This window comes from Denticeps clupeoides, chromosome 14 (assembly GCF_900700375.1).
Source record: "Denticeps clupeoides chromosome 14, fDenClu1.1, whole genome shotgun sequence".
In the NCBI taxonomy this organism is placed as follows: Eukaryota; Metazoa; Chordata; class Actinopteri; order Clupeiformes; family Denticipitidae; genus Denticeps; species Denticeps clupeoides.
Window position 1 is genome coordinate 20337728 of NC_041720.1, and position 24825 is coordinate 20362552.

The 24825-nt window shown below is 39.4% G+C and overlaps 1 protein-coding gene across 5 annotated transcripts in view; it reads right to left on the reverse strand.

Annotated features, from left to right (window-relative positions):
* LOC114763797 (adhesion G protein-coupled receptor F5-like) overlaps positions 1-24231 on the reverse strand; it is a 41232-nt gene extending 17001 nt beyond the window's left edge. For 2 of the 5 annotated variants that reach the window (XM_028953572.1, XM_028953570.1), the window contains exons 1-20: positions 24126-24231; positions 23338-23493; positions 20880-20974; positions 20726-20774; positions 17927-18073; positions 17678-17842; positions 16280-16333; positions 8841-8987; positions 8570-8734; positions 7966-8112; positions 7717-7875; positions 7142-7282; positions 6111-6164; positions 5255-5308; positions 2982-3128; positions 2709-2873; positions 2119-2265; positions 1871-2029; positions 1290-1430; positions 720-860 (exon numbers count right to left, since the gene is read on the reverse strand). In XM_028953572.1, coding sequence (XP_028809405.1) covers positions 720-860; positions 1290-1430; positions 1871-2029; positions 2119-2265; positions 2709-2873; positions 2982-3128; positions 5255-5308; positions 6111-6164; positions 7142-7282; positions 7717-7875; positions 7966-8112; positions 8570-8734; positions 8841-8987; positions 16280-16333; positions 17678-17842; positions 17927-18073; positions 20726-20774; positions 20880-20972 — 2275 coding nt within the window. In that variant the 5' untranslated portion in view covers positions 20973-20974; positions 23338-23493; positions 24126-24231. The remainder of the gene's footprint in view (positions 1-719; positions 861-1289; positions 1431-1870; positions 2030-2118; positions 2266-2708; positions 2874-2981; positions 3129-5254; positions 5309-6110; positions 6165-7141; positions 7283-7716; positions 7876-7965; positions 8113-8569; positions 8735-8840; positions 8988-16279; positions 16334-17677; positions 17843-17926; positions 18074-20725; positions 20775-20879; positions 20975-23337; positions 23494-24125) is intronic. The other 3 variants (XM_028953573.1, XM_028953571.1, XM_028953574.1) reach the window with 3 other exon arrangements.
* Between the last annotated feature and the right edge of the window lie 594 nt (positions 24232-24825).

Below are 24825 nucleotides of genomic sequence, written 5' to 3' on the forward strand. Positions count from 1 at the left end.
TCTTTAACCGCTAGGCCACCACTGCCCCTGTCCTTTCCACTGCCCATTCACTGATAAGAACTCAGTCATACTTTATAATGACAATGGTAGTAAGTGCCTGTGACAGTTACACTGTGCTCCAGTCAGCAATACTAAGAACTAAATCTTACTGGAGCTAATGTCACTGGAAGATCCTACACTGACCTGCTAATTCCTTTCTGTTCCGAAATGTTGTTATTTTTTAACAGTGCAAATTAACAAACAAGAAAAAGCACAAATGAACTTTGTTATTCAAAAATATATATCATTGTCAGGATTGACTGCAGCTGTGCTCATCACCGGTGGCCAATCCTGATGGTGCATAAAGACCGCAGATTTCCGCCCCTTCGGAAGGGACGACATTTTAGTGGACCTGAGTGCACGTATGTGAATGTGTGTTTTGAGTTCTGGCAATCGCCACACGCCTGCGGGCAAGTTTATGTTCTTCATTTAAGTTAAATTGTTTTCGGCCACCGAGCCGCATTTGTTTATTTGTGTTTATTGTTTATTTAATAATAAAAACCCCGTTCCCAGCATGTCAAATCTCTGCGCTTCCTTCCCCCGTAAGTCCGTAGATGTGACAATCATAAACATATGCCAATGGTCACTCATTTAAAGCACATTTTTAAAATATTTCCTAAATATTGTTTTTGTAAGAATAACAATTGTTGCAAATTAAATACTGATTCATGATTACTTACAGGTACATAAGTTGGTGGTACTTATTGGTTGACCTGGCATTGCTGGACTGTATCCACTCAAGCAAGTGCAGGTATGACTACCATTGTTATTAGAGCAATTTGCATATAAGCCACATGGATTCTGGTCACATTCATTTACTTCTAAACAGACAAAACAGTAACAGACAAACTTCACATATGCTACATGCATGGCCAGAAGTATGTCTGTTCAAGGTAACATTACAAAATACAAACAGCTCTTGAAATCCTGACAGCAGCACTTTCATATATTTACTTTTGTAATAGTTTTAGATTTAGGATACTGTTCTGAGAAAGAATTGATTTAAATATGCTTTGTATTTTTCTATGAATATTTGTGTATTGAGATACTGGGCAGTCTGGGAGCTTACACTTCCAGTAGGAACATTAGTGGTTCAGTCTACAGTAAGTACAGAAAAGTTGAGTTCATAAGTCCCTGCTACAAATAACATTTGCAATGTGCAGTAGTGTGAATAAAGTGAATTTCCTCTAAGAATGCTATTGCTAAACCGGAGTAATCTGCTTGTCTTTGTTAGAGATAGAGATACAGACCTGTGCATGGGTTACTGTTACCCAGTGGCAGCAATGTGTATTCTGGTCTGTATCCACTCCAGCAAGTGCACATGTAGCTGCCGATATTGTTAATACAATCAGAGAAGTTCCCACATGGTTCATGGTCACATTCATTATCATCTGTAATAAGGAAAAGATGGAAATATGATTAGGTTAAAATACATTTCTGCCTCTAAAAAGTAAAAGGGTCCAGAAAAAGAATTGAGCATATTTATTTTTTTGTAGATAAAATATTAATAATTAAGTTACTGATAAATAAACTGATGTTCCTTTGGTTCTGATATCTTTAGATCTGAACTAATCTTTAAACATTTAGCATTTAGTAGGTGTGGGTCCAAACACCTGGTCTGTACTGAGTTAATATCAAATTACTCTTCGGTTTCACAAGTCATGTGCACATCTTAGAAAGCTACAATGACCAAACATCTACACATTTGTGTGTAAACTTTAGCTTTACAATACATGACAGTTTCTCTGCAAAAAATAAATCGATAGCTAAATACATACATAAAAACGAAATATGTATAATATTTCTTTTGAGTATTAGAGCCACTGCTTACCCCTTTGGCAAAAGCCGCCATCATTTGGAACAGCAGTGATACATTGACATGTACCATTACCCAGAGTCTTGCAAGAGCCATATGTCATACAGCTGTTATAAGACCAGGCGTACTGCTCTTCACAAAGGCATTGCACTTCAGTGCTGTTTATATAACATACTAATGATAAAAAAAAATGAAAATTGTACAATTAAACATTTCTAACCCAAGCAAAGATAAATATTGTTTAAAGATTAAAATATTCCAACCTGTTGTGATGTTAACCTCTGTAATGTAGATGTCATAAAATGAGTATGGGACAAACCCATACAGAAGTTCCTTCAGGGAACCGATGACTCCAGGATTTGTAGTATTCAGCTCTATGTCAATCTCATACTCATAGAGAACAGGAAGTTCTAAATAAACACGTTACAAAAATACATAGAGTATATAAATGCATTTGGAATGCTCTTCAGTGATATAGAAATTGATCATTGGTTCATCTGTGAGCCATACACACACGGTTGCTATTAGTCGCTACAGATTTGTTACTGATAAGTTTTTTGTAAGACAGATGAAGAGATGGATGATTTTCAGTTTTGCTCATAGAAACAGCTTCCAAATTGTTCAGCACTTTTATAACGTCTTGGCAGACATTAATCTGTTTGCCTCCAATTAATGAATCTGGAGGTCAATGACATATCTGTGTAACATTACCATCTTTTTTTCTTTTTTCTATGTTGGAAAGCAGCATGTATAATCTTGCCAGAATATTTTCAATACAAGCGATACAACAGTGGAAGTACATTCTTTCATTTACATAATCTGTCATTGCTGGACCCATCTGTTGGTGTCCTACCTGTCTTTAGCTGGCAAAACTGTCCATCCACTGGAATGGCACTGATGCATGTGCATGTGTTATTTCTGATGGAATCACAGTAGCCATTTCTGATGCAGCTTTCATATGGCCAGGCATAATTATTCTCACATAAACACTGAATTCCACTGCTATTCGAGTAGCACACTGTGGAGAGGTTAAAAACAACAGACTTACTAACATGTACCTCCCTATTTGTCTGAAGATGCTGAAACATAAATAATGGACAAAGATATTACATAAGAAAGTTCTCACCTGTAGTGATGTCAACCTTTGAGATGTTGATGTCATTTAAAACGTAGGGAATATACCAATTAAGAATTGCCTTTAGAGAGCTGATGAATCCAGGATTTGTAGTATTCAGCTCTACCTCAACTTCATACTCATAAAGAACAGAAGGTCCTAAGCAAAACAGAACACAGAACTCTGAGAATTAACAGTTTCCACGTTGTCCTTATTCTTGTAAAAATGAGAAGAATGTTTGTAACTAAGACACAAAATCAATATTTAAGTTCATGCTTAAGACATCTATTCACTAAAGTATTATGCTAACATCCCTTTTTCTTCCATAAGTTGTCCTAGTTATGCCAACATTTGTCTTTTGTCTTTCTTCAAGTCACTCTGGCTCTTGCTGCTGAGCGTGACCAATGTGAGACATACACCATCTCCCACATGCTAGAACAACAACATGATTAAGGCAGCATGTAAGGAACTGTCTACTATGAAGTGCATTGACTGTTTTGCACAATACTGAGTTGACCTGAATATTAGACCACCCCATTATAAGTCCTCCTTTTCAGGCAACAGGCATTTGTGTAGACCAAATCTTTTTATACAAAAAATTACTTTATTAAATTAGAGATGATTTTAACTTAATTTTAATATCATTTAGATTAATTTGTCAGTTATTTGACAAATAAAAGGTGCAAAAGTGAAAATTAACTTTGTCATTCATACAAATATACCAATGCTGGTGGCCAGTCACTTAAAGGACTTATCATGTACACTGGGTAAGGAAAGTATTCAGACCCCATTAAATTTTTCACTCTTGGTTATATTGCAACCATTTTCTAAAATCATTGAAGTTTATATTTTCTTCATTAATGTACACACAGCACTTCACATTGACAGAATTGTTGACATTTTTGCAGCTATAATAACAAAGAAAAACTGAAATATCACATGATTCAAACCCTTTGGCTAGGTATTTAGTAGAAGCTCCCTTTTGGTCTAATACGGCCATTAGTCTTTTTGGGAAAGATGCAACAAGTTTATCACACCTAGATTTGGGGATCCTCTGCCATTCCTCCTCGCAGAACAGACATTTTTAGGTCTCTCCAGAGATGTCCATTTGGATTTTAAGGCTCTGGCTGGGCCATTCAAGAACAGTCACAGAGTTGTGAAGCCCCTCCTTTGTTATTTTAGCTGTGTGCATAGTGTCATTGTCTTGTTGGAAGGTAAACTGTCTGCCCGGTCTGAGGTCCTGAGCACATCCAGGATATCCCTGTACTTGGCCGTATTCATCTTTACCTGGATTGCAACCAGTCGCCCTGTCCCTGCAGCTGCAAAACAGCCCACAGCATGATGCTGCCACCACCATGCTTCACTGTTGGGACTGTATTGGACAGGTGATGAGCAGTGCTTGGTTTTCTCTACATTGCTTACTGCTTAGAATTAAGGCCAAAAAGTTATATCTTGGTTTCATCAGACCAGAGAATCTTATTTCTCACCATCTTGGTGAAAAATTAAGGTGTGTTTTTGATCAAACTATAGTATATGCTGGCTTTCATAAGTCTTGCACTGAGGAGAGGCTTCCATTGGGCCATAAAGCCTCGACTGGTGGAGGGCTGTAGTGATGGTTGACTTTCTACAACTTTCTCCCATCTCCCAATTGTTCTGGTCATCCCAAACATCATTTGTTTAAGGATCATGGAGGCCACTGTGCTCTTAAGAACCTTAAGTGCAGCAGAAATGTCTTGCAACCTTGGCCAGATCTGTGCCTTGACGCTATTCTATCTCTGACCTCTTCAGGCAGTTTGTTTGACCTCATGATGATTCTCATTTGCTCTGACATGCTGTGAGCTGTAAGGTCTTATATAGACAGGGGTGTGGCTTGCCTCATCAAGTCCAATCAGTATAATTAAACACAACTGGACTCAAATGAAGGTGTAGAACCATCTCAAGTATGATTGGAAGAAATGGACAGCACCTGAGTTAAATATATGGCTGTCACAACAAAGGGTCTGAATACTTAGGACCATGTGATATTTCAGTTTTTCTTTGTTAATAAATCTGCAAAGATTTCAACAGTGTTGTGTTTTTCTGTCAATATGGATTGCTGTGTGTATATTAATGAGAAAGTAAATGAAATGAAATGATTTTAGCAAATATGTGCAATAAAAGAAAGTCTGACAAATTTAACAGGGTCTGAATACTTTACGTACCACCCAGTGTATGGCGCCATCTAACAATAATTTCTTTGTCATCTTTAAAAACTTATACCTATTATTACTGAATACACCTCATACCTGTAGTTTGTGGTGTAACTGTGGTAGAATCTGGGACTGGAGCTGTGCTTAAAGCTGAAATTAGAAAAGATGTGAAAGATCACATTCACTAGAGCAGCAAGCAAACATTGCCATTCAAAAAATAATAATTAAAAAATGATAAATAGTTTTAAATGGTCTTAAAATACAAACAAAATACAGACTTAACACTTTACTGAATGTCAGGCAACAGGCACTTGGATAAGTGAAAGTCAAGTGATTGTCATTGTGAAACACAGCACAGCACATGGTGCACACAACGGAATGTATCCTCTGCTTATAAGTCATCACCCTTGGCGAGCAGTGGGCAGCCTTGTGTGTGGGGACGGTGCTTTGCTCAGTGGAACCTCAGTGGCACTTTGGCGGATTGGGATTTGATCCGGCAACCTTCAGATTACGGGGCTGCATCTTTAACCGCTAGGCCACCACTGCCCCTGTCCTTTCCACTGCCCATTAACTGATAAGAACTCAGTCATACTTTATAATGACAATGGCAGTAAGTGCCTGTGACAGTTACACTGTGCTCCAGTCTGCAATACTAAGAACTAAATCTTACTGGAGCTAATGTCACTGGAAGATCCTACAATGACCTGCTAATTCCTTTTTGTTCCGAAATGTTGTTATTTTTTAACAGTGCAAATTAACAAACAAGAAAAAGCACAAATTAACTTTGTTATTCAAAAATATATATCATAAACATATGCCAGTGGTCACTCATTTAAAGCGCATTTTAAAAATATCTCTTAAACTTAAAAATATCACTTACAGCACCGTGTAACAGTATTCTCATTGTCATCTATAATTACTTATACCTATGATTACTCAGTTCACCTCATACCTGTAGTTTCTGGTGTAACTGTGGTAGAATTTGGGACTGGAGATGTGCTAAAAGCTGAAATTACAATACATTTGACAGATCACATTCACTAGAGCAGTAAAATAACATTGTCATATAAATTATACATATTTTTCAAATTATAAATAGTTTTAAATTGTCTTAAAGTACAAACAAAAACATTGTTTTTCTGAAATAGAAACTCAACACGTTACTGAATGTTATCTGTTGGAAAATGTCAGGCAACATGCATTTGGATAAGAATTCAGTCATACTTTATAATGACAATGGCTGTAAGTGCCTGTGACAGTCATATTGTACTCCAATTTGCAATACTAAGAACTACATCTTACATGTTGTATGTGTGTGATTGCAAGTGGGATTATATTTAATTATATATATCTGCTCTCTGTCAGTCTGACCCATTAAAATAAGTGTGCAGGAATAACACTGATCTAGCCTGACTTTGTACCGACCATTGGTCGGTACAAAAGAATGTCTACTGTCCAGCAGGACTGGTAAGAGACATTATAGATTCAAGAGAAGTTTATTATGAGTACAACAGTATACACAGTATACAGTGCATTGAAATACTGTTTCAGACAGACCCTTTAATAAAACTACTGTGGACTTGTGCCCTCTGCTCTCAATGCAGTGTGACAACGTATATTATCTGTTTTGACGTGAAGACCCTGCTGCTAAATGGAACCAGTGTGGTCACCCAGATAATCTGAATTTTTTCAGTATTGCGTAAACGTTCAACCCCATGTCACCAGTTCACTACACGGAGGACTGGAGAGTAGAAATCAGATTTTCCCCCTTCGTTCAGAAAGGATCTATGTCTTCTCTTAGGGTCTATTAAAAAGCAATTGACACATGCTGTTTGTCACTTTTGGCAACATTTAAAAGAAATATTGTTTTTTTGTAAGAATATCAATTGTCAACAATTGTTGAGCAATTTGCATATAGGCCATGCTATTGCTAAACCGGAGTAATCTGCTTGTCTTTGTTAACAAAGCGATAGAGATACAGACCTGTGCATGGGTTACTGTTACCCAGTGGCAGCAATGTGTATTCTGGTCTGTATCCACTCCAGCAAGTGCACATGTAGCTGCCGATATTGTTAATACAATCAGAGAAGTTCCCACATGGTTCATGGTCACATTCATTATCATCTGTAATAAAGAAAAGATGGAAATATGATTAGGTTCAAATACATTTCTGCCTCTAAAAAGTAAAATGGTCCAGAAAAAGAATTGAGCATATTTATTTGCTTTTAGATAAAATATTAATAATTAAGTTACTGAAAACTGATGTTCCTTTGGCCCTGATAACTTAAGATCTGAACTAATCTTTAAACATTTAGCATTTAATAGGTGTGGGTCCAAACACCTGGTCTGTACTGAGTTAATATCAAATTACTCTTCGGTTTCACAAGTCATGTGCACATCTTAGAAAGCTACAATGACCAAACATCTACACATTTGTGTGTAAACTTTAGCTTTACAATACATGACAGTTTCTCTGCAAAAAATAAATCGATAGCTAAATACATACATAAAACGAGATATGTATAATATTTCTTTTGAGTATTAGAGCCACTGCTTACCCCTTTGGCAAAAGCCGCCATCATTTGGAACAGCAGTGATACATTGACATGTACCATTACCCAGAGTCTTGCAAGAGCCATATGTCATACAGCTGTTATAAGACCAGGCGTACTGCTCTTCACAAAGGCATTGCACTTCAGTGCTGTTTATATAACATACTAATGATAAAAAAAAAATGAAAATTGTACAATTAAACATTTCTAACCCAAGCAAAGATAAATATTGTTTAAAGATTAAAATATTCCAACCTGTTGTGATGTTAACCTCTGTAATGTAGATGTCATAAAATGAGTATGGGACAAACCCATACAGAAGTTCCTTCAGGGAACCGATGACTCCAGGATTTGTAGTATTCAGCTCTATGTCAATCTCATACTCATAGAGAACAGGAAGTTCTAAATAAACACGTTACAAAAATACATAGAGTATATACATGCATTTGGAATGCTCTTCAGTGATATAGAAATTGATCATTGGTTCATCTGTGAGCCATACACACACGGTTGCTATTAGTCGCTACAGATTTGTTACAACACTGATAAGTTTTTTGTAAGACACTGATGAAGAGATGGATGATTTTCAGTTTTGCTCATAGACTGAGGAAACAGCTTCCAAATTGTTCAGCACTTTTATAACGTCTTGGCAGACATTAATCTGTTTGCCTCCAATTAATGAATCTGGAGGTCAATGACATATCTGTGTAACATTACCATCTTTTTTTCTTTTTTCTATGTTGGAAAGCAGCATGTATAATCTTGCCAGAATATTTTCAATACAAGCGATACAACAGTGGAAGTACATTCTTTCATTTACATAATCTGTCATTGCTGGACCCATCTGTTGGTGTCCTACCTGTCTTTAGCTGGCAAAACTGTCCATCCACTGGAATGGCACTGATGCATGTGCACGTGTTATTTCTGATGGAATCACAGTAGCCATTTCTGATGCAGCTTTCATATGGCCAGGCATAATTATTCTCACATAAGCACTGAATTCCACTGCTATTCGAGTAGCACACTGTGGAGAGGTTAAAACAACAGACTTACTAACATGTACCTCCTATTTGTCTGAAGATGCTGAAACAAAAATAATGGACAAAGACATTACATAAGAAAGTTCTCACCTGTAGTGATGTCAACCTTTGAGATGTTGATGTCATTTAAAACGTAGGGAATATACCAATTAAGAATTGCCTTTAGAGAGCTGATGAATCCAGGATTTGTAGTATTCAGCTCTACCTCAACCTCATACTCATAAAGAACAGAAGGTCCTAAGCAAAACAGAACACAGAACTCTGAGAATTAACACAGTTTCCATGTTGTCCTTAATCTAGTAAAAATAGGTTGTCATAGTTAGACTATCAGGGTAGGGGGTTGTTGCACTATGACATGTAAACTAGTGTTCTCACTCAGATCAAACCACCCTTATATCATTTGTCTTTCTTCAAGCCCTTCTGGTTCTTGCTTCTGTAACATTAGAAGTCACAAGTCCATGACATTTTGTACTTTTGAGCAAGAGGCGTGAAAGGCCAGCCATTTGTTTGGGGTCCCACGCTTGTGTCTTTGTCGGGCTACGACACACAGCTTGAGGTGCCGCGACAAGGAGGAAACAAGAAATTCTGATTGGTCTGTGGCAACTTCCTGTACCTTTTTTACATACAATATTTATATGTAATTGCAATAGAAATCTACTGGTGTTAATATGTTTAAAACTGTTCATTCTTTTAACTTTTACATTTACAGCATTTATCAGACGCCCTTATCCAGAGCAACTTAAAATCAATAGTTACAGGGACAGTCCCCCTGGAGCAACTTAGGGATAACTGTCTTGCTCAGGGACACAGTGGTAGTAAGCGGGATTTGAACCTGGGTCTTGTGTTACCCACTAGACTACCACCACCTACTACCACCTTTAACTACTATTGTGCCATGCCTCTTTCTGCCAGATAACATCAGATGAGTGTTTTAATACAGTGTTGTGCAGAATTTATTTTCTTTTACACTGCTGAGTGTGATCAATGTGAGAAATACACCATCTTCCACATGCTACATGCTACACCATCTTCCAGTAGCAACTTGAAAACAATATCAGTGACCACATGATTAAGGCAACATGTAAGGAACTGCCTTCTTTTATATGATTTTATGATGTGATTTTCAATTTTTCAACAACAAACAAATAAAAGCTGTTGACCAATATCCACCCACCACCCTCAGTCCCACCCATCAAACTGCAAGAAGAGAAATAAATAAATAAAACAAACAAACAAAAAAACTAACAAAAAAACAAAATAATTAAAAAGGGGAGGGGAAGGGTGTCAGGATCCGGTCCGAAATGGGGGTTACTCCGGTCCGGATCAGGATCAGAATCTGGACCGGAGTTTCATTGTTGTCCTGTGTAATGTTCCCTAATCGTTTTCACCTGTGTTAATTGTATAAAGCTGCCCTGTTCGTTTCTGTCCGCTGTCAGGTCTTTGAAGTTATGTTCACCAGTGTCTTCGTCTCGGATGTCTCCCCTGTCCTGTGATTCACCAATTAAACCCCTGTTCCGTGATGTCAGGTGAAAGCGTCCTTCATTCTTCGTTCCTCGTCACTCCTCGTCCTCCTCTATGTTCACCCGCCGCGTCATTCCCGCATGGACGTGACAGAAAGACCTGACCGACATTTGGACGCCACCTGACGCAGCCCCGCTGATCGGAGGAGCCGCGACTCGCCGGGAGGACGCCGCCAGCTTCCTTGTCCCTGGCCTTCCATGGCTTCATTTTCAGCAGGGTCCCGACCCCTGCCTCTCAGTCCCGTGTCTGGCGGCGTTGAAGGTGAGGAGCGGCCATTCAGCGGGGCGAGCCGGAGACTGACAGGGAGCGGCGGACGCATGCGGACGAGGTGCCGGTACCACACTGGCCCAAAGCCGTCTGCGCTGGAGAACCGCCGCTCGTCCATCGTGAATACCGGACCATTCATTCATTCAGTCATTAATCATTCATCTCTGCTCATCTTTTCTATCCTGGTTCACTCGAATCGATTCCGTTCGATTCCTCCTGTCCACTCGAACCATTCAGACTGTGTATGGACTTTTCCCCCCTCCTTCATGGACTGCTCCATTTGGCCCGCCAGGTGTCGTGCCATAAAAGGGGGGATTCTGTCAGGATCCGGTCCGAAATGGGGGTTACTCCGGTCCGGATCAGGATCAGAATCTGGACCGGAGTTTCATTGTTGTCCTGTGTAATGTTCCCTAATCGTTTTCACCTGTGTTAATTGTATAAAGCTGCCCTGTTCGTTTCTGTCCGCTGTCAGGTCTTTGAAGTTATGTTCACCAGTGTCTTCGTCTCGGATGTCTCCCCTGTCCTGTGATTCACCAATTAAACCCCTGTTCCGTGATGTCAGGTGAAAGCGTCCTTCATTCTTCGTTCCTCGTCACTCCTCGTCCTCCTCTATGTTCACCCGCCGCGTCATTCCCGCATGGACGTGACAAAGGGAAGGAAAGCTGTCTCCTCTCAGTGTTGTAGTATTTTACTTTGTATATGCATTAAGAAATGACATGTCTATGCTGGACTTAAACTGGATGATTTAACATAATCAATAAATGGTGACCATATCTCCTTGAACTTTTCCGGACGATTAGCTTAATTGCATCGCAGTTTTTCCAACTGCAACATGGAGAGCATTTCCTTAATCCAACCATTGAAAGAGGGGGGCTTGTCTGATTTCCACAACAGAAGAATAAGTCTTCTGGCCATTAATGAGCCGAAAGCTACCACCTTGGCTTGAGATTTCGTAAGAAATATATCTGGAGGGGGGACCCCAAAAATAGAAATGTATGGTGTAGGTTCAATCGTTCTATTACATAAAAATGACAAGACTATGCAACCCTTGGTGACATCGTAGGCACTCCGAGCTGGTATTAGGAAACATTTTTGCTAGCTTATCTAATGAGTAGTGTAGGCGATGTAGTAATTTAATCAGGATCAAACATTGTCTAATACAGACCGAGGAGGTATGAATAGCTTCTAGGCACTGTTGCCAGCTCTCACCCGTAACTACAATGCTAAGATCCTGTTCCCATGCCACTTTAGTTTTCTCCCATGAGGGTGAATAAATGTTCTGGATCAGAACATTTTTTTAGCTTGTGAATGTAAATATCTAAAGTGTTTGCTCACAAAACCTTCTAATCTGTAGGAATCTATAGAAATGAGATTTGGGAATATTGAAACTTTTTTGCAATGTTTCGAGTGTCATAAGTGTTCCTTCAACGAAGAGGTCTTTGATAAAGATCAAGCCATTGTTGTGCCAGGTTTGAAATGCTGCATCCGTTTGGGACAGTAAGAAAAGATGGTTATTCAAAAGCGGAGAAAACAAGCTTAGTTGCTTTATACGAAAATGTTTCCTAAACTGGAGCCAAATCTTGAGTGTGTGTTTTACTACAGGATTAAGGAGCCGTGAATACGGCTGCGTAGATATAGGAGCGCTCATTAAGTCCTGCAGTTTGAGTTTCGAGTCCTTTCAAGTCTTTTCAACCGCAGAATAATAATATATTTTCACTGATCGTGTATGCTTTTAAAATTTTGTTTTATTAAAACAAGTGCAATTGAAACTGCAGAAATAAATAGTGCTGACATTGCACTATTAACTTCATTTTTAACATTTAACTCATATTTTTAAAGAATATTCTTCATTTTTAAACCACTGCTTTACAGAATAAATGCATTTGAAAAAACAAGTGCAACTGTAATTATTTGAACAAAAAGTGCTAACATTGTATTTCCATGACATATTGCATTTCAATTACTTCCACAGCAGTTTGTCCTGTCCTGTAACAAATACATGAACATAACAGACTTAACCGCGGGAAGTGGAGAATAAGATGTACTTGTGTTTACCAACTGTTTATTCAGTTAAATAGCTGCATCCATGTTACCACGTCACGTTTGATGTGGTAATTTCACAGTTCGAAGGCTCGTTCTCGCCCCCTACAGTGCAATTCGGCTAGGTATAAAATACCGCGCTAAAATATCAAGGTGAAAGTCATCATAGTGTAGCGGTTCTTCTTCTGCGTTGTGTAACTTTTTGATTTCGTTTCTTGAACCACAAACGATGAGCTGACACCCAAGAGATTTTCTGTGCAAAAGTGTATTGTGTACAAAAAGCAAGGTCGCGTCAGAACATCGCGTCTTTCTGCACCTCTCTACTCTCACAACTCACGCCATGTGTCCAAGAGAACTGAACATTAACATAAAGCATTCACAATTTACAATACTGCATTCCTGTACAAAAAGCAAGGTTGTGTCAGAACATCGCGTCTTTCTGCACCTCTCTCTACAATATATAGTATTAAAAGAACACAAATATTCACAAAATAACACACATGCAAAATATTCCTAATATGTACATAAATTAAAATGAAAGAAATAACTTTTTGCACACAAACCCGACGCACCTCACAGCTCCCGCCTTGTGTCCAAGAGACCTGAACCGGGTCTCAAAAACTAAATAAAAGTCTTTAGAAAATAAGAACATAAAAGACACAAGAAAGAAGAAATATACGTAGAAATCTAACCATTTAACTCCGGCACAATAGCTTGCGAAGTATAGACCCAGCTCCCAACCCAACTTTGTGAATAGATTAACGGTGATATTTTTTTATCGCCTGATAAGAGTCTCACACAGCTATGTATATACACTAATATGTATGTATTGTATGTTTTTGTTGGTGGCTAAAATACACTGCCTACCGCCGTCTACTGTGTGCGATACTGTACATTGGCTAATGTTATGTATAAGTACCTCATCCTACCAGGTTTTAAAAAATCACTTTAATAAGTGTACAAATTAAAGGAGTGAACTCGCAGTGGACAGATTACCAGTTTGCGACGTTAACAGTGAGTTTACAGCCTCACTGATTTAACTACACAGCAAAGAAAAGTTAGCAAATAAGCGTTAGCATTCACTCAGAACTTACCGTTCTTTGTGCAACTTCAAATGTCGAACGAAGTTGGAAGTTGTTGCATCTCCGTCTGTAATCTTCGACCCGCATGTTTTGCATACTGCTATTCGTTTTTTGTTGACCACCTCGTAGTTTTTATATCCGAACGAAACTATCTTTGGTATCATTTTGTCTAACTGGCGCGTTATTTGAGAGTTCCACTGCATTGGTTGTCCTGTAATTTGATTGGATGGATGCTGTTGGCTCAAAACAACGTGGATCTAATTTGATTGGATGTCTTGCCGACAGCAAATACGCGCACAGACGCACATATACACAGACATTGAAAGATACAGAGCGTTCGTAATAACATACTTTTTAATCTTTGGGTCCAAGTGAAGTCACGAGTCAATGATGTTAAAGTCCAAGTCGAGTTGCAAGTCTCTTTACATTTTGTCAAGTCGAGTCTAAAGTCATCAAATTAATGACTCGAGTCTGACTCGAGTCCAAGTCATGTAACTCGAGTCCACACCTCTGGAAATAACACCACTGCACTGGCCAAGAAAGCACAGCAGCGTCTCTACTTCCTCCGCAAACTAAGAAGAGCAAGAGCACCAGCCCCCATCATGTACACATTCTACCGAGGAACCATCGAGAGCATCCTGTCTAGCTGCATCACTGTGTGGTTTGGAGCCTGCAATGCGTCCTGCCAAAGAACTCTCCAACGCATAGTCAGAGCAGCTGAGAGAATCATCGGTGTCCCTCTCCCCTCCCTCCAAGACATCTACAGCACACACCTCACCAAGAAAGCCCTCGGCATAGCAGCTGATCCCACCCACCCAATGCAAACCTTCTTCAGCCTGCTGCCATCAGGGAGGAGACTGCGGAGTCTCCAGGCCAGGACCAGCAGGCTGAAGGACAGCTTCACCCATCAGGCTGTCAGGAAGCTCAACTCACTCCCCTCTTCTGCTCCACAAACTATCTGAACCCTAACACACACACACACACACACACACACACAAACTGACCGTGCACCAGTCACTCTGTGCAGCTTTGGTCTGCCAACTACCTCACTTGTCACTTTTAAAACTTACCTCTGTTGCACTACATGGTTTTGCACTCTCCACCATGTGCCCTTATTTGTATATTGTGCTCTTAAAATTGTATATTGTGTTCTTAAAATTGTATTTATACCTTCGTATTTAATGTTACTGTTTTGTATTTAATGTTACTTGTAAGCACCATGGGTCTGAGAGTAACACAATTTCAATTCTCTGTATGTCCTGTACATGTGGCAGAATTGACAATAAAGCTGACTTTGACTTTTTGCGTGGTAGGACTACCATCTTAATGGTATTCAATCTTCCAGCCAAAATGGGCAATGAAGACCATCTTGAGAAATCGTTTTTTGTACGCTTAAGTAGAGTTTTAAAATTGTGCGCATAAAGGTCCTTATAAGAATGGGGGACATTAATTCCCAGATAAGTAAATTCCACAACCTGCTTAAATGGAAAGGAACTAAGATCCAGTGACATTGCCAACTGATTAACCTGCAAAATGGTGCTTTTAGAAAAATTCAGTTTATAGCCTGAAATTAAACTATATGACCGTAATAGTTCCATGAGGACTGGTATAGATTCTAAAGGGTTAGACAAATATATTAGAAGGTCATCTGCATAAAGTGACACCTTGTGAGTTTTATTGAACCTGGTTACACCTGTAATCCTCTCCTCTTTCCTAAGGGCAATCGCCAAAGGCTCTATAGCTAAGTCAAAAAGGAAAGGTGACAGACAGCAACCCTGTCTTGTACCACGATGCAAAGGGAAATAATCTGATATTACAGAGTTAGTTCGTACAGAGGCCAGTGGTGAATTATACATTATTTTAACCCATGATATAAATGTCGGACCAAAACCAAATCTTTCCAAGACCTCAAATAAATATTCCCACTCAACCGGGTCAAACGCTTTTTCGGCATCTAAAGAGATAACGATTTCAGGCTGGAGAGTAGAGTGTGAAGAATATAATATACTGAACAAATGGCGCATATTAAAGAATGATTGCTTGCCTGGTATAAAACCGGTTTGGTCCAAGTCAATTATTTTAGGTATCACTGAATCCAGGCGGCAGGACAGGACCTTTGAAATAATTTTATAATCGCATGGAAGGAGACTTATTGGCCAGTATGAACCACATTTACATGGGTCCTTATCTTTTTTTTAGTAAAACCACTATGACTGCCTGGGTCATTGTACAGGGCAGTTTCTTTTGGGAGAGAATTTCCTCAAAACGTTTACTTAAAAGAGGGGTCAGCTTGGCTGAAATAACTTTATAAAACTCAATTGGGAATCCATCTTGGCCGGGAGATTTACCATTTTGCATGGATTTTATAGCTTGTGTTAAATCTTCACAAGATATTCCAAGGTCTAAACGTGACCGGTCTTCACAGGTAATCTTAAGAATTTCTAACTGATCAAGAAATGTATGTATTTCAGATGGACTGACATGGACCTGAGAAGTGTATAGTTTTGTATAAAATTCATTGCCTTCTACTTGTAAGTGCATTGACTGTCCTGCAACCCCAAGATAGCCCCATTATATTTCCTTCTTTTATCAGACAAATGTTTGAGAAAAAACCCATACCTGTAGTTTGTGGTGTAACTGTGGTAGAATCTGGGACTGGAGTTGTGCTTAAACCTGAAATTAGAAGAAGTTTGACACATCACATTCACTGGAGCAGCAACAAAAAATGATAAATAGTTTTAAAAAGCTTTTAGAACATTTACATTTACAGCATTTATCAGACGCCCTTATCCAGAGCGACTTAGTAGTTACAGGGACAGTCTCCCCCTGGAGCAACTCAGGGTTAAGTGTCTTGCTCAGGGACACGATGGTAGTAAGTGGGATTTGAACCTGGGTCTTCTGGTTCATAGGCGAGTGTGTTACCCACTAGGTTACTACCACCCTAGAAAAAACATAAAAACAAGGGTGGTTCTAGCCTAGTGGGTAACACACTCGCCTATGAACCAGAAGACCCAGGGTCAAATCCCGCTTACTACCATTATGTCCCTGAGCAAGACACTTAACCCTAAGCTGCTCCAGGGTGGACTGTCCTACTGATTGTAAGTCGCTCTGGATAAGGACGTCTGATAAATGCCATACAAGTAAATGTAAATTTCTCAGTGAAGTTGTCACATCAAAGATAAATAGTCACAGTCAGAGCACTAACAGCTCTGCCCTTCTTCATCCCGGCCAGTCTAGTGGGGTTTAGCTTTAATAAAGCTCAAATGTCCAGCTATGGCTCATCAGTGTTAGTCCTGAGCTTTGGCTCATTGTAGCAAATGTTGATACAGGTCACATATTTTCCACAACCCTGGACTGGATGAGTAGTTTTAGAATGTTGATATCAGGATGCACAGTTAACTGATATGTTTCATAGATTGATATATTCTTATTCATCCTTCCTTTTTATTGTTATTTTTTGTAACACACAGCTTTTGTTGGTGGTGTCAAACCAAGTCTCATATGCCCATTCTAATATCTTAATGTGCTTGCTTAGGCTGCACAGATACTAACATTTGATCAATAAAGGAAAGATGTATCTTATAAATGCACCATTTCATTTTGCACAGCAATCTTTGGACTATTTTACTTTGCACATTAATTATTCATTTCAGTAGTTTAGTGCTGTCTGTTCCATTGTTGTCTGCATGTTTTTGTTCATGTTAATCTTGAACGGCTTGTGTCCTCTGTTTGCACTTTAAGTGTACCAGTTTGTCTGTGTTGCATGCGTGCACTTTATGTCAGTATGTGACTTTGTTCAATATGTTACATGTAGCACCAGGATCCGGATCTTTCACTATGTACTGTCTAACATGTATATAACTGAAATGACAATAAAGCTCAACTTCAACAAACGGAATCATGACTAAAACAAAAACATGAATATCCATTAAATAGTAAAGTTTTAACCTGGGTTCCATGGTTTCTGCTCCCTTTTGCCTGATGACCCAAAAAAAGAGTCTGTCATGAGCATCATACCTGTCCTTTGCTGGCAGAACTGTCCATCGGATGGAATTGCATTTATACATCCACATGTTGTTTCATTGGCACCATCACAGGAGCCATATGTGGTACATGTGTTATATGGCCAGACATACTGGATTTCACAAATGCATTGAACACCAGAGGTGTTTAAGTAGCATACTGTGGAGCAAAAGAAAAACAAGATTTTTTATTCTCCTATTTATTTAGAGTTGTTTTCTTTTTTAAGTATTTAAATTCTCCTACCTGTTGTGATGGTAGCATTAGTAACTGAGAGCTGGTCATCAATTGTAAATGGGATATTTCTTCCAAGAATATTCTTCAATGAATCAATCACATCAGATGTGGTAGCATTTAGCTCAATGTCAATAAAATATTCATAGACTGGAAGGACTGAAACAGATCACAACATAATGATTTGCAATAAGATAATGATAATGATTGCAATAATTCAAAATGCAGCAATAGAACATTTAAAAGAAAGATATAAGCTTACATTATGACTTCATAATACATTCATGATGCTTCTTCCAAAATGTTATTATAGTAATGACATACCACAATAGTAACAAACAGAATGTTGGAAGATATGTCAGATGTTCAACAATGATAGACAACTAATGTAATACAGATGGAGAAAAAAGGTACGATGATGTGACACGGTTGGCAAGCTAAAAGTGATGTTTAGCCATCAATTACTTAATTAATTAAATTACTTAAATTTATGCAGGGGGTGGATTTTCCAACAAGACAATGACCCAAAATACATGGGTCATGAACCCTACAAAGGAATTCATAATATAAAATGCACTGGAATGTCACGTCCGCTGGCTCCGCCCCCTCACAACACGTACCCCCATTTCCAGAGTACTAAGATTGGAGTAACTGCATGTAATAGGACATATCATTGTTCACTTTTCAGACTCCCCTCAGTTTACAGGTACAGATGTGTGTAACTGAGGCTGATTGCTTTCTAATATAAACCCGGTTAATCTGGAGCTCTTCAGAGTTCTGTCCATCACCAAGACAAAGATGAAGACGTAAACGTAGACATAGTGTGCTGTGGGAAATTATGTGTGGTTTTCCTCGTGTCCCTCCTCCAGATCCAAGCCCTGCAATCTGTCCAGCTGGATGTGACCAGAGGAACTGAGATCATCTGATGCCCCCTGGAGAAAGTCCAGGAACGGACACAGGCTGGATGAGAAATCCTGCAGGAGCGTGCTGACTGCAGCTCGGAGCCAAGAGTGACACTGTGCTTTTGTTATTCTTTTTTATGTAATAACCTGACTTTTTTGTTCCATCCTTTGGTCCTCATCCTCCCTCACTCCACCCCAGTCGTGACACGGCTGTCTATGCTCAGCATCCAATACATTTAACTAAACTAAAGTGATTTTAGTTTTGGAAAAATGTTTAAAAATGCCAGCATCCAGAATATAGGCGGCATCTACACCTGTTATGTTTGCATTATGAGGCTCTAAATTTATGTAAATTTTCTTTTGAGGTGCCCAGATTTATTGGTAAGCTAACTTGCATATTTTCTGTTAAACCATTAAACCATAAGGCATGACATATAATAAAAGGAAGTTGCTACTTTGAAGGTTCAGCCAATGATTGTGGTGCCAGTGCAGTCCTGGACACACACACACACACACACACTCCCCATGAGGGGCAGCTTGATTAGTGTGGGTGATTAGAACCCTTTATATGTTTCTCCCTCGTCCAGCTTAGTTGCTGATGCTATGCTGCCTTGCTGTTTCTTGATATCTGTTCTGTGTGCTTTGGTGATGCATTTTGACTAGCGAGAAAGATACAAAAATGGTGAGGAGGTGCGGAGTTTAAGGTGTGGGACAGCTTTGACCATGATGTTAAATGTATAAATGACATATTCTTGACAAAGTAAAAAGGCTGTGTTCATGGGCACATTCGAATAATCTGCACTCATTCTGGCTGGAATAAGAGTGTTTTATTTGTCAACAGTACAACACGCCCATTTTTATACTTACTGACTAGCGAGAACGTGGCTGCTCTCACTCACTGGCACCACGCAGTGTAGATGGTGCCTAACCACCCACCTACAAGCCTTTCTCCGAAGCGAAGGCTGACAAGCAACACAGTTCCCACTAAAAGTGAACGTAAACACTTTAATGTCTTTTTTATGTTTATGTCTGATATGTTTGCATTTGGTGCTGGCCCAAATCTGACAAATCTTAGAAGTTAACACGGTCCCTGAGCTTAAAAGTTTGCCCACCCCTGCGTTATTGATTAAATCACGGAACCATTACAAGGACCAGGGAAAATGCATGGTTATAAACGGATGTTCTCAAAGTGCAGAGAAAATTGTCTTAAAGCAAAAAAAGATTTGATGGTGCTCTAGGATCTTCAAATATTTGGATGTTTTATAACCAAACCTTGACTTGTACTTCTCAACAACTTTGTCCCTGACTTGTTCGGAAAGCTCATTGATCTTCATTGTGTGCTGCCTCTTACTTACTGGGGTCCTTCAATAAAGATGTGTTTTAAATTGGTCATGTGACACTTAGATTGGTGGACTTCATTTCAGTTTTTTTACTTTGAAGGTAATTGGTTGCACTAGAACTTGTTTTTTTCACATTGCCGTCTTAGATGAATTTGTGCATATCCAACTGTTCTGGCTGAGTATTGTCATTCTTGTTTTTCTTGTTGCCTTGCATCACTTGCCAGTGTGTTAGTAGGAGCGTGACTGACATCTACTGGCCATTATATGTACCAGGAGTTCCAGAGCATATATTTCTGAAAGTGTTGTCTGCTTTTTGCTTTTGTAACATTATTTCAGATATGGACATGGAAAAATTAGGTGTTTTTATGTTAGCATTATTAGGCAATTTTTTTGCCTAATAACATCCTGACACTTATAACGGAAGTTTATATACGGCAGCAAAAGGGGGGTTTACTTGATATTAAGCCATAATATTATGAATGTGTTTACATAACATTACCACTGCAGACTATACTGTAAAGCAATCTTGATTTACTAAATATTATAGCTGAGCAGATATTAAGACTAACCTTCTCTTCTGTTTCTTTGGAGATGCAGGTCTTCATATGTACTTTCTACCTGAAGGTTAGAGATGCTAAACTTTATATGCTTGGGAAAATTGGCTTCATAAAATAGATTAAGCATAGACCAAAAAAATAAAAATGTTCCTGTATTATTTCTTACCTTTGTGAGGAAGTTTGGCTTTTCATAGAAACCCTGTGCTCTAAGAACACAGCAAATTATGAGGCCGGTACAAAAAAAGAAATGTCCTTCCATCCCTGCAAAAACAAAACATATTTTCCCGTAATCTAAAAATCAGGTTTCGTAGCATTGCAATGCATTGCATGCTGCTGAAAGTATGTCAAAGACTTTTGTGCAATTGTTTATGGACTGATTTCACAAAGATATTTTATACTGGTCTGTCATGTTAGACCAGCCTTAATCCTGCACATCGAGTAGCTCAGTACTGCAATTTAAGACCATATTGTTCCAGCATTAAATGTATTTAAAAAAACAAAAAAGTATTCATAATAACATTAAATTAATATATTAAAATCAAAGTCACTATGTTAATTCCATATGCCTTGTGTATTTCATCCTTCAACTTACAGCCACTGTAAAATTGGATAGTGTTAAACATTGTACAGTGTTCATTTTAGTTAGACAAAACCTAAACGTGACGTGTGTCGTTGAGATACACTGCAGCACAGCACACAATGACACAACGAAATGTGATTATGATGTGATGCATATGTGATTGCTAATAGCTGGTCTGCACATTCTTGAAGCCCATGTATCTCACAGTGATCGAGTTCCGGGGAACAGAGCTGTCACTGAAATACATGTTGGCCAATGAGGCGAAGCCCCGCCCACACGAACACAATATATCAACACAAACATTAACAATGTGTATGGATACACATACATAGTGAACAGCATTATGTGTCCTCTGTTTTTAATTCATCACCCTTGGTGAGCAGTGGGGGGACGGTGCTTTGCTCAGTGGCACCTCAGTGGCACCTTGGCGGATCGGGATTCTTCTGATTAAGGGGCCGCTTCCTTAACTGCTAGGCCACCAATGCCCTGAAACTTTAATATCTCACCTAAATAATATGGGGCGAGGCCATTTATAGCACTAAAAGCAAACAATAAAAGTTTAAAACAAATGCTGTATGCAACTGGGAACCAGTGTAGAGAACACAGGACATGATCATGATGATGATGAGAACCCTTTATTGCTGCTGCAATATACCATGTCAATACTAACAAGAAATAAAGAAAAATCTGGCCATCAACCTGACCAAATATATACACAACACTGTATCACATTGGGGGTGGACAGGTCAGGAAGATAGGGGATAAGATCAGAAATGCAACATGGGGGTAGTGGTTGGCCTAGCATGTTAGGAAATGAACCTGTAATAGGAAGGTTGCCAGTCAACCTTCCCGGGCCGCCAAGGTGCCACTGAGCAAAGCACCATTTCCACACACCGCTTACCTTGTTTCCCCAGGCGCCTTTCATGGCTGCCCACTGCTCACCAAGGGTGATTGGTTAAAAGCTCCTGGATTACTCCTGTGGATGATTGTGTCAGTAGCATTGAGAGACCAGCTTATCCATAGCAAATCCATGATTGTTTGCAGGGCAGGGCTGAGAGAGACTCTCAAAGACAGTAGACAAGGCAAGAGAAGCGAGCAGGGAAGATAAGTCAGGGAGAGCGAGAGCGAGAGCGAGAGAAGCACATCCGCCTCTGCTGAGAGCCAATGAGAAAAGAGCCCCAGAAAGAAAAGAGCAAGATATAGTTTAGCTTCCAGGTAGCAGCGTTCTGGACAAGTTTTAGTTTAGTAATGTTTGGTTGAATCCAAAATAGAGAGAATTACAATAGTCAAGCCGAGAGCAAATGAAAGCATGAATGTCTTTCTCCAGATCGCCATGGTCCAAGAAAGGCTTGACCTTCAGTCAGAAGTCAAAGCTGGCAAAACCACAACAGAGTCAACATTTATATCAAATTTAAAACTTATCAAATGTCACACTTAGAATGCATTCTGTCTTGTTCTCGTATAGACAGAGGCAATTGTGAGACAGCCAGAGTTTAATGTCCTTTAAGCACCTGTAAGCTCCATAACTGGCAGAGATTTGCAGATCTACATACAGATGAAACATGATATGTCAAGATTTTGTTGACTAAAACTAGACTGAAACAGTAATGGATTTCTCTGACTAAATTATGACTAAAATTGGGGCATCATACTGTCATATGTGTTCTTCGTCTCAATTTTGAAAGATGACTACGGGGGCTCCTGGATTTTGCCAGGGAGAAGCAAATCTGACAATAATCAAGCACATCCAAGAGATGGAGTGCATGATGGCCCTGGCAGTGCAGCAGCAGCTGAACAACCAATCAGCCCATCCAAGGTAGTTCCAGCCAGGTGAGCGTCTACTTGTGTTGGTCAGCCAGCCGGGCTGGCACCAGGAGCGGAAGATCTACCACATTGAGGAGAGCCATAATCCATGGATCAGCCTGGTAGCTGGTGGTACATACCACCTTTGTAATGACATCTGCCAATCTTTTTGATTGATTAACAGGCTGAGGAGACAGACTGGACCAACTGCCAACCCAAACACCTGGACAAAGCATGCTACCTGGGCTATCAGATCAGGAATGTGGTCCTACAGTCCCCTTTGATGAAGATCCACTGGGTACCCATTACTGCTCCGGCAGTGAGAGACAGAACAGCAGCAGTGCGAGCGATCATCTGTCAAGGTTCAGTGCTGCTCCAGATTCATCAGCCCCTGACCCTGCGTGGATGACAGGATGCCCCGCAGAAGAACACACGGTCAGAGTGCCGCCAGTGTCCAAACCTAAACTCAACCAATCTGCTTTGTTCACTGCCACTCTCTCTCTCACACACACTCTCTCTCACCCTCTCCTCACTCACAGCAAGGGACCGCAAACTTTGCACAGAAAAAATGGACAGCATTCCAATTCATCATTACCCGAAGACACCGACACTCTTCACTGTTTTCACTCTTTACAAGAATAAACATTTTACATTTCTCTGGTTTTCCTCCTATTATGTTTTTAATTATTACAGCGAAATAAATGACCTTATTTCAAATATAGTACTTTCTTGATGTTTTGTGCCATAACAACACTGTAATGTTTCTGACTGTGTTGACAAAATACAAGCCCTCTGCTGCAAAAGTTGCCCGCTACAAGATTTGAGAGCAAGACTTCTTTAAAAATTAAAAAATCATCCCCTCTTATGATCTGATGTCCATTGATTAATTTACTGTGACAATCTGTGCTAAATCATAGTGCAGCATATTACAGGCATAGGCAGACATGTAGGACAGCAGTTTGGTTCATGTTAATGTGTCTATTCTGAATAATTCTGGCACACCTTTATTTTAATATTAAACACGCTTACCTTGTTTCTGTTTGCGCTCTCATGCTTTTTCATGACTATAGAACATTTGAGGAAATTCACAGACCTGAAGAAACACCCACAACCACAAAGACTGCTAAACTTCCTGCTCGACATGGCTTTTCTGTCCCATGCAGTGGCTAGACAGGTTTTTCTGTTCTGTTTACTATTTGTGAAGTGGTGATTCAGATGATGGTATATGTTGGAGATCAATAAAATATAACTGTCTTAGTTTTTAAACATTATTTTTTCGGATCAGTTTTTGTTAAACTGATGATACATACATTTTGCTCAAATAGAACAAGTGATTGGTATGAAAATGTGATAATTGGAAAACTGCTTGACTTTGGCCAGGCAAAAACTTATGCTCATTCTAACAAATGTGTGTGACTTGACCCTTATTGTCGTTGAAACGGACCCTGTCTCAATGGCAGCTTTTGAAAGACTTTCCATTCCTGTTCAGAACTTCTGCATGTGACCTATCTATATAGCACAGTCTTCTTGGAATAGAGCAGGTTGAGACATAACTGGGTTAGTTTGGTGTAGAAGAACATGACTGGTTAGTACAGAGCACTGACCCCGACCCGAGGAGAAACCCAACTGAAACGAATAAACCTGTCAAACCAGTCTTTTCTGTATTAACAGAACCAGGGGGCTTTTCCCGTACACAATCCTCAGACCTGTGGATTACTAATTGCTGGTT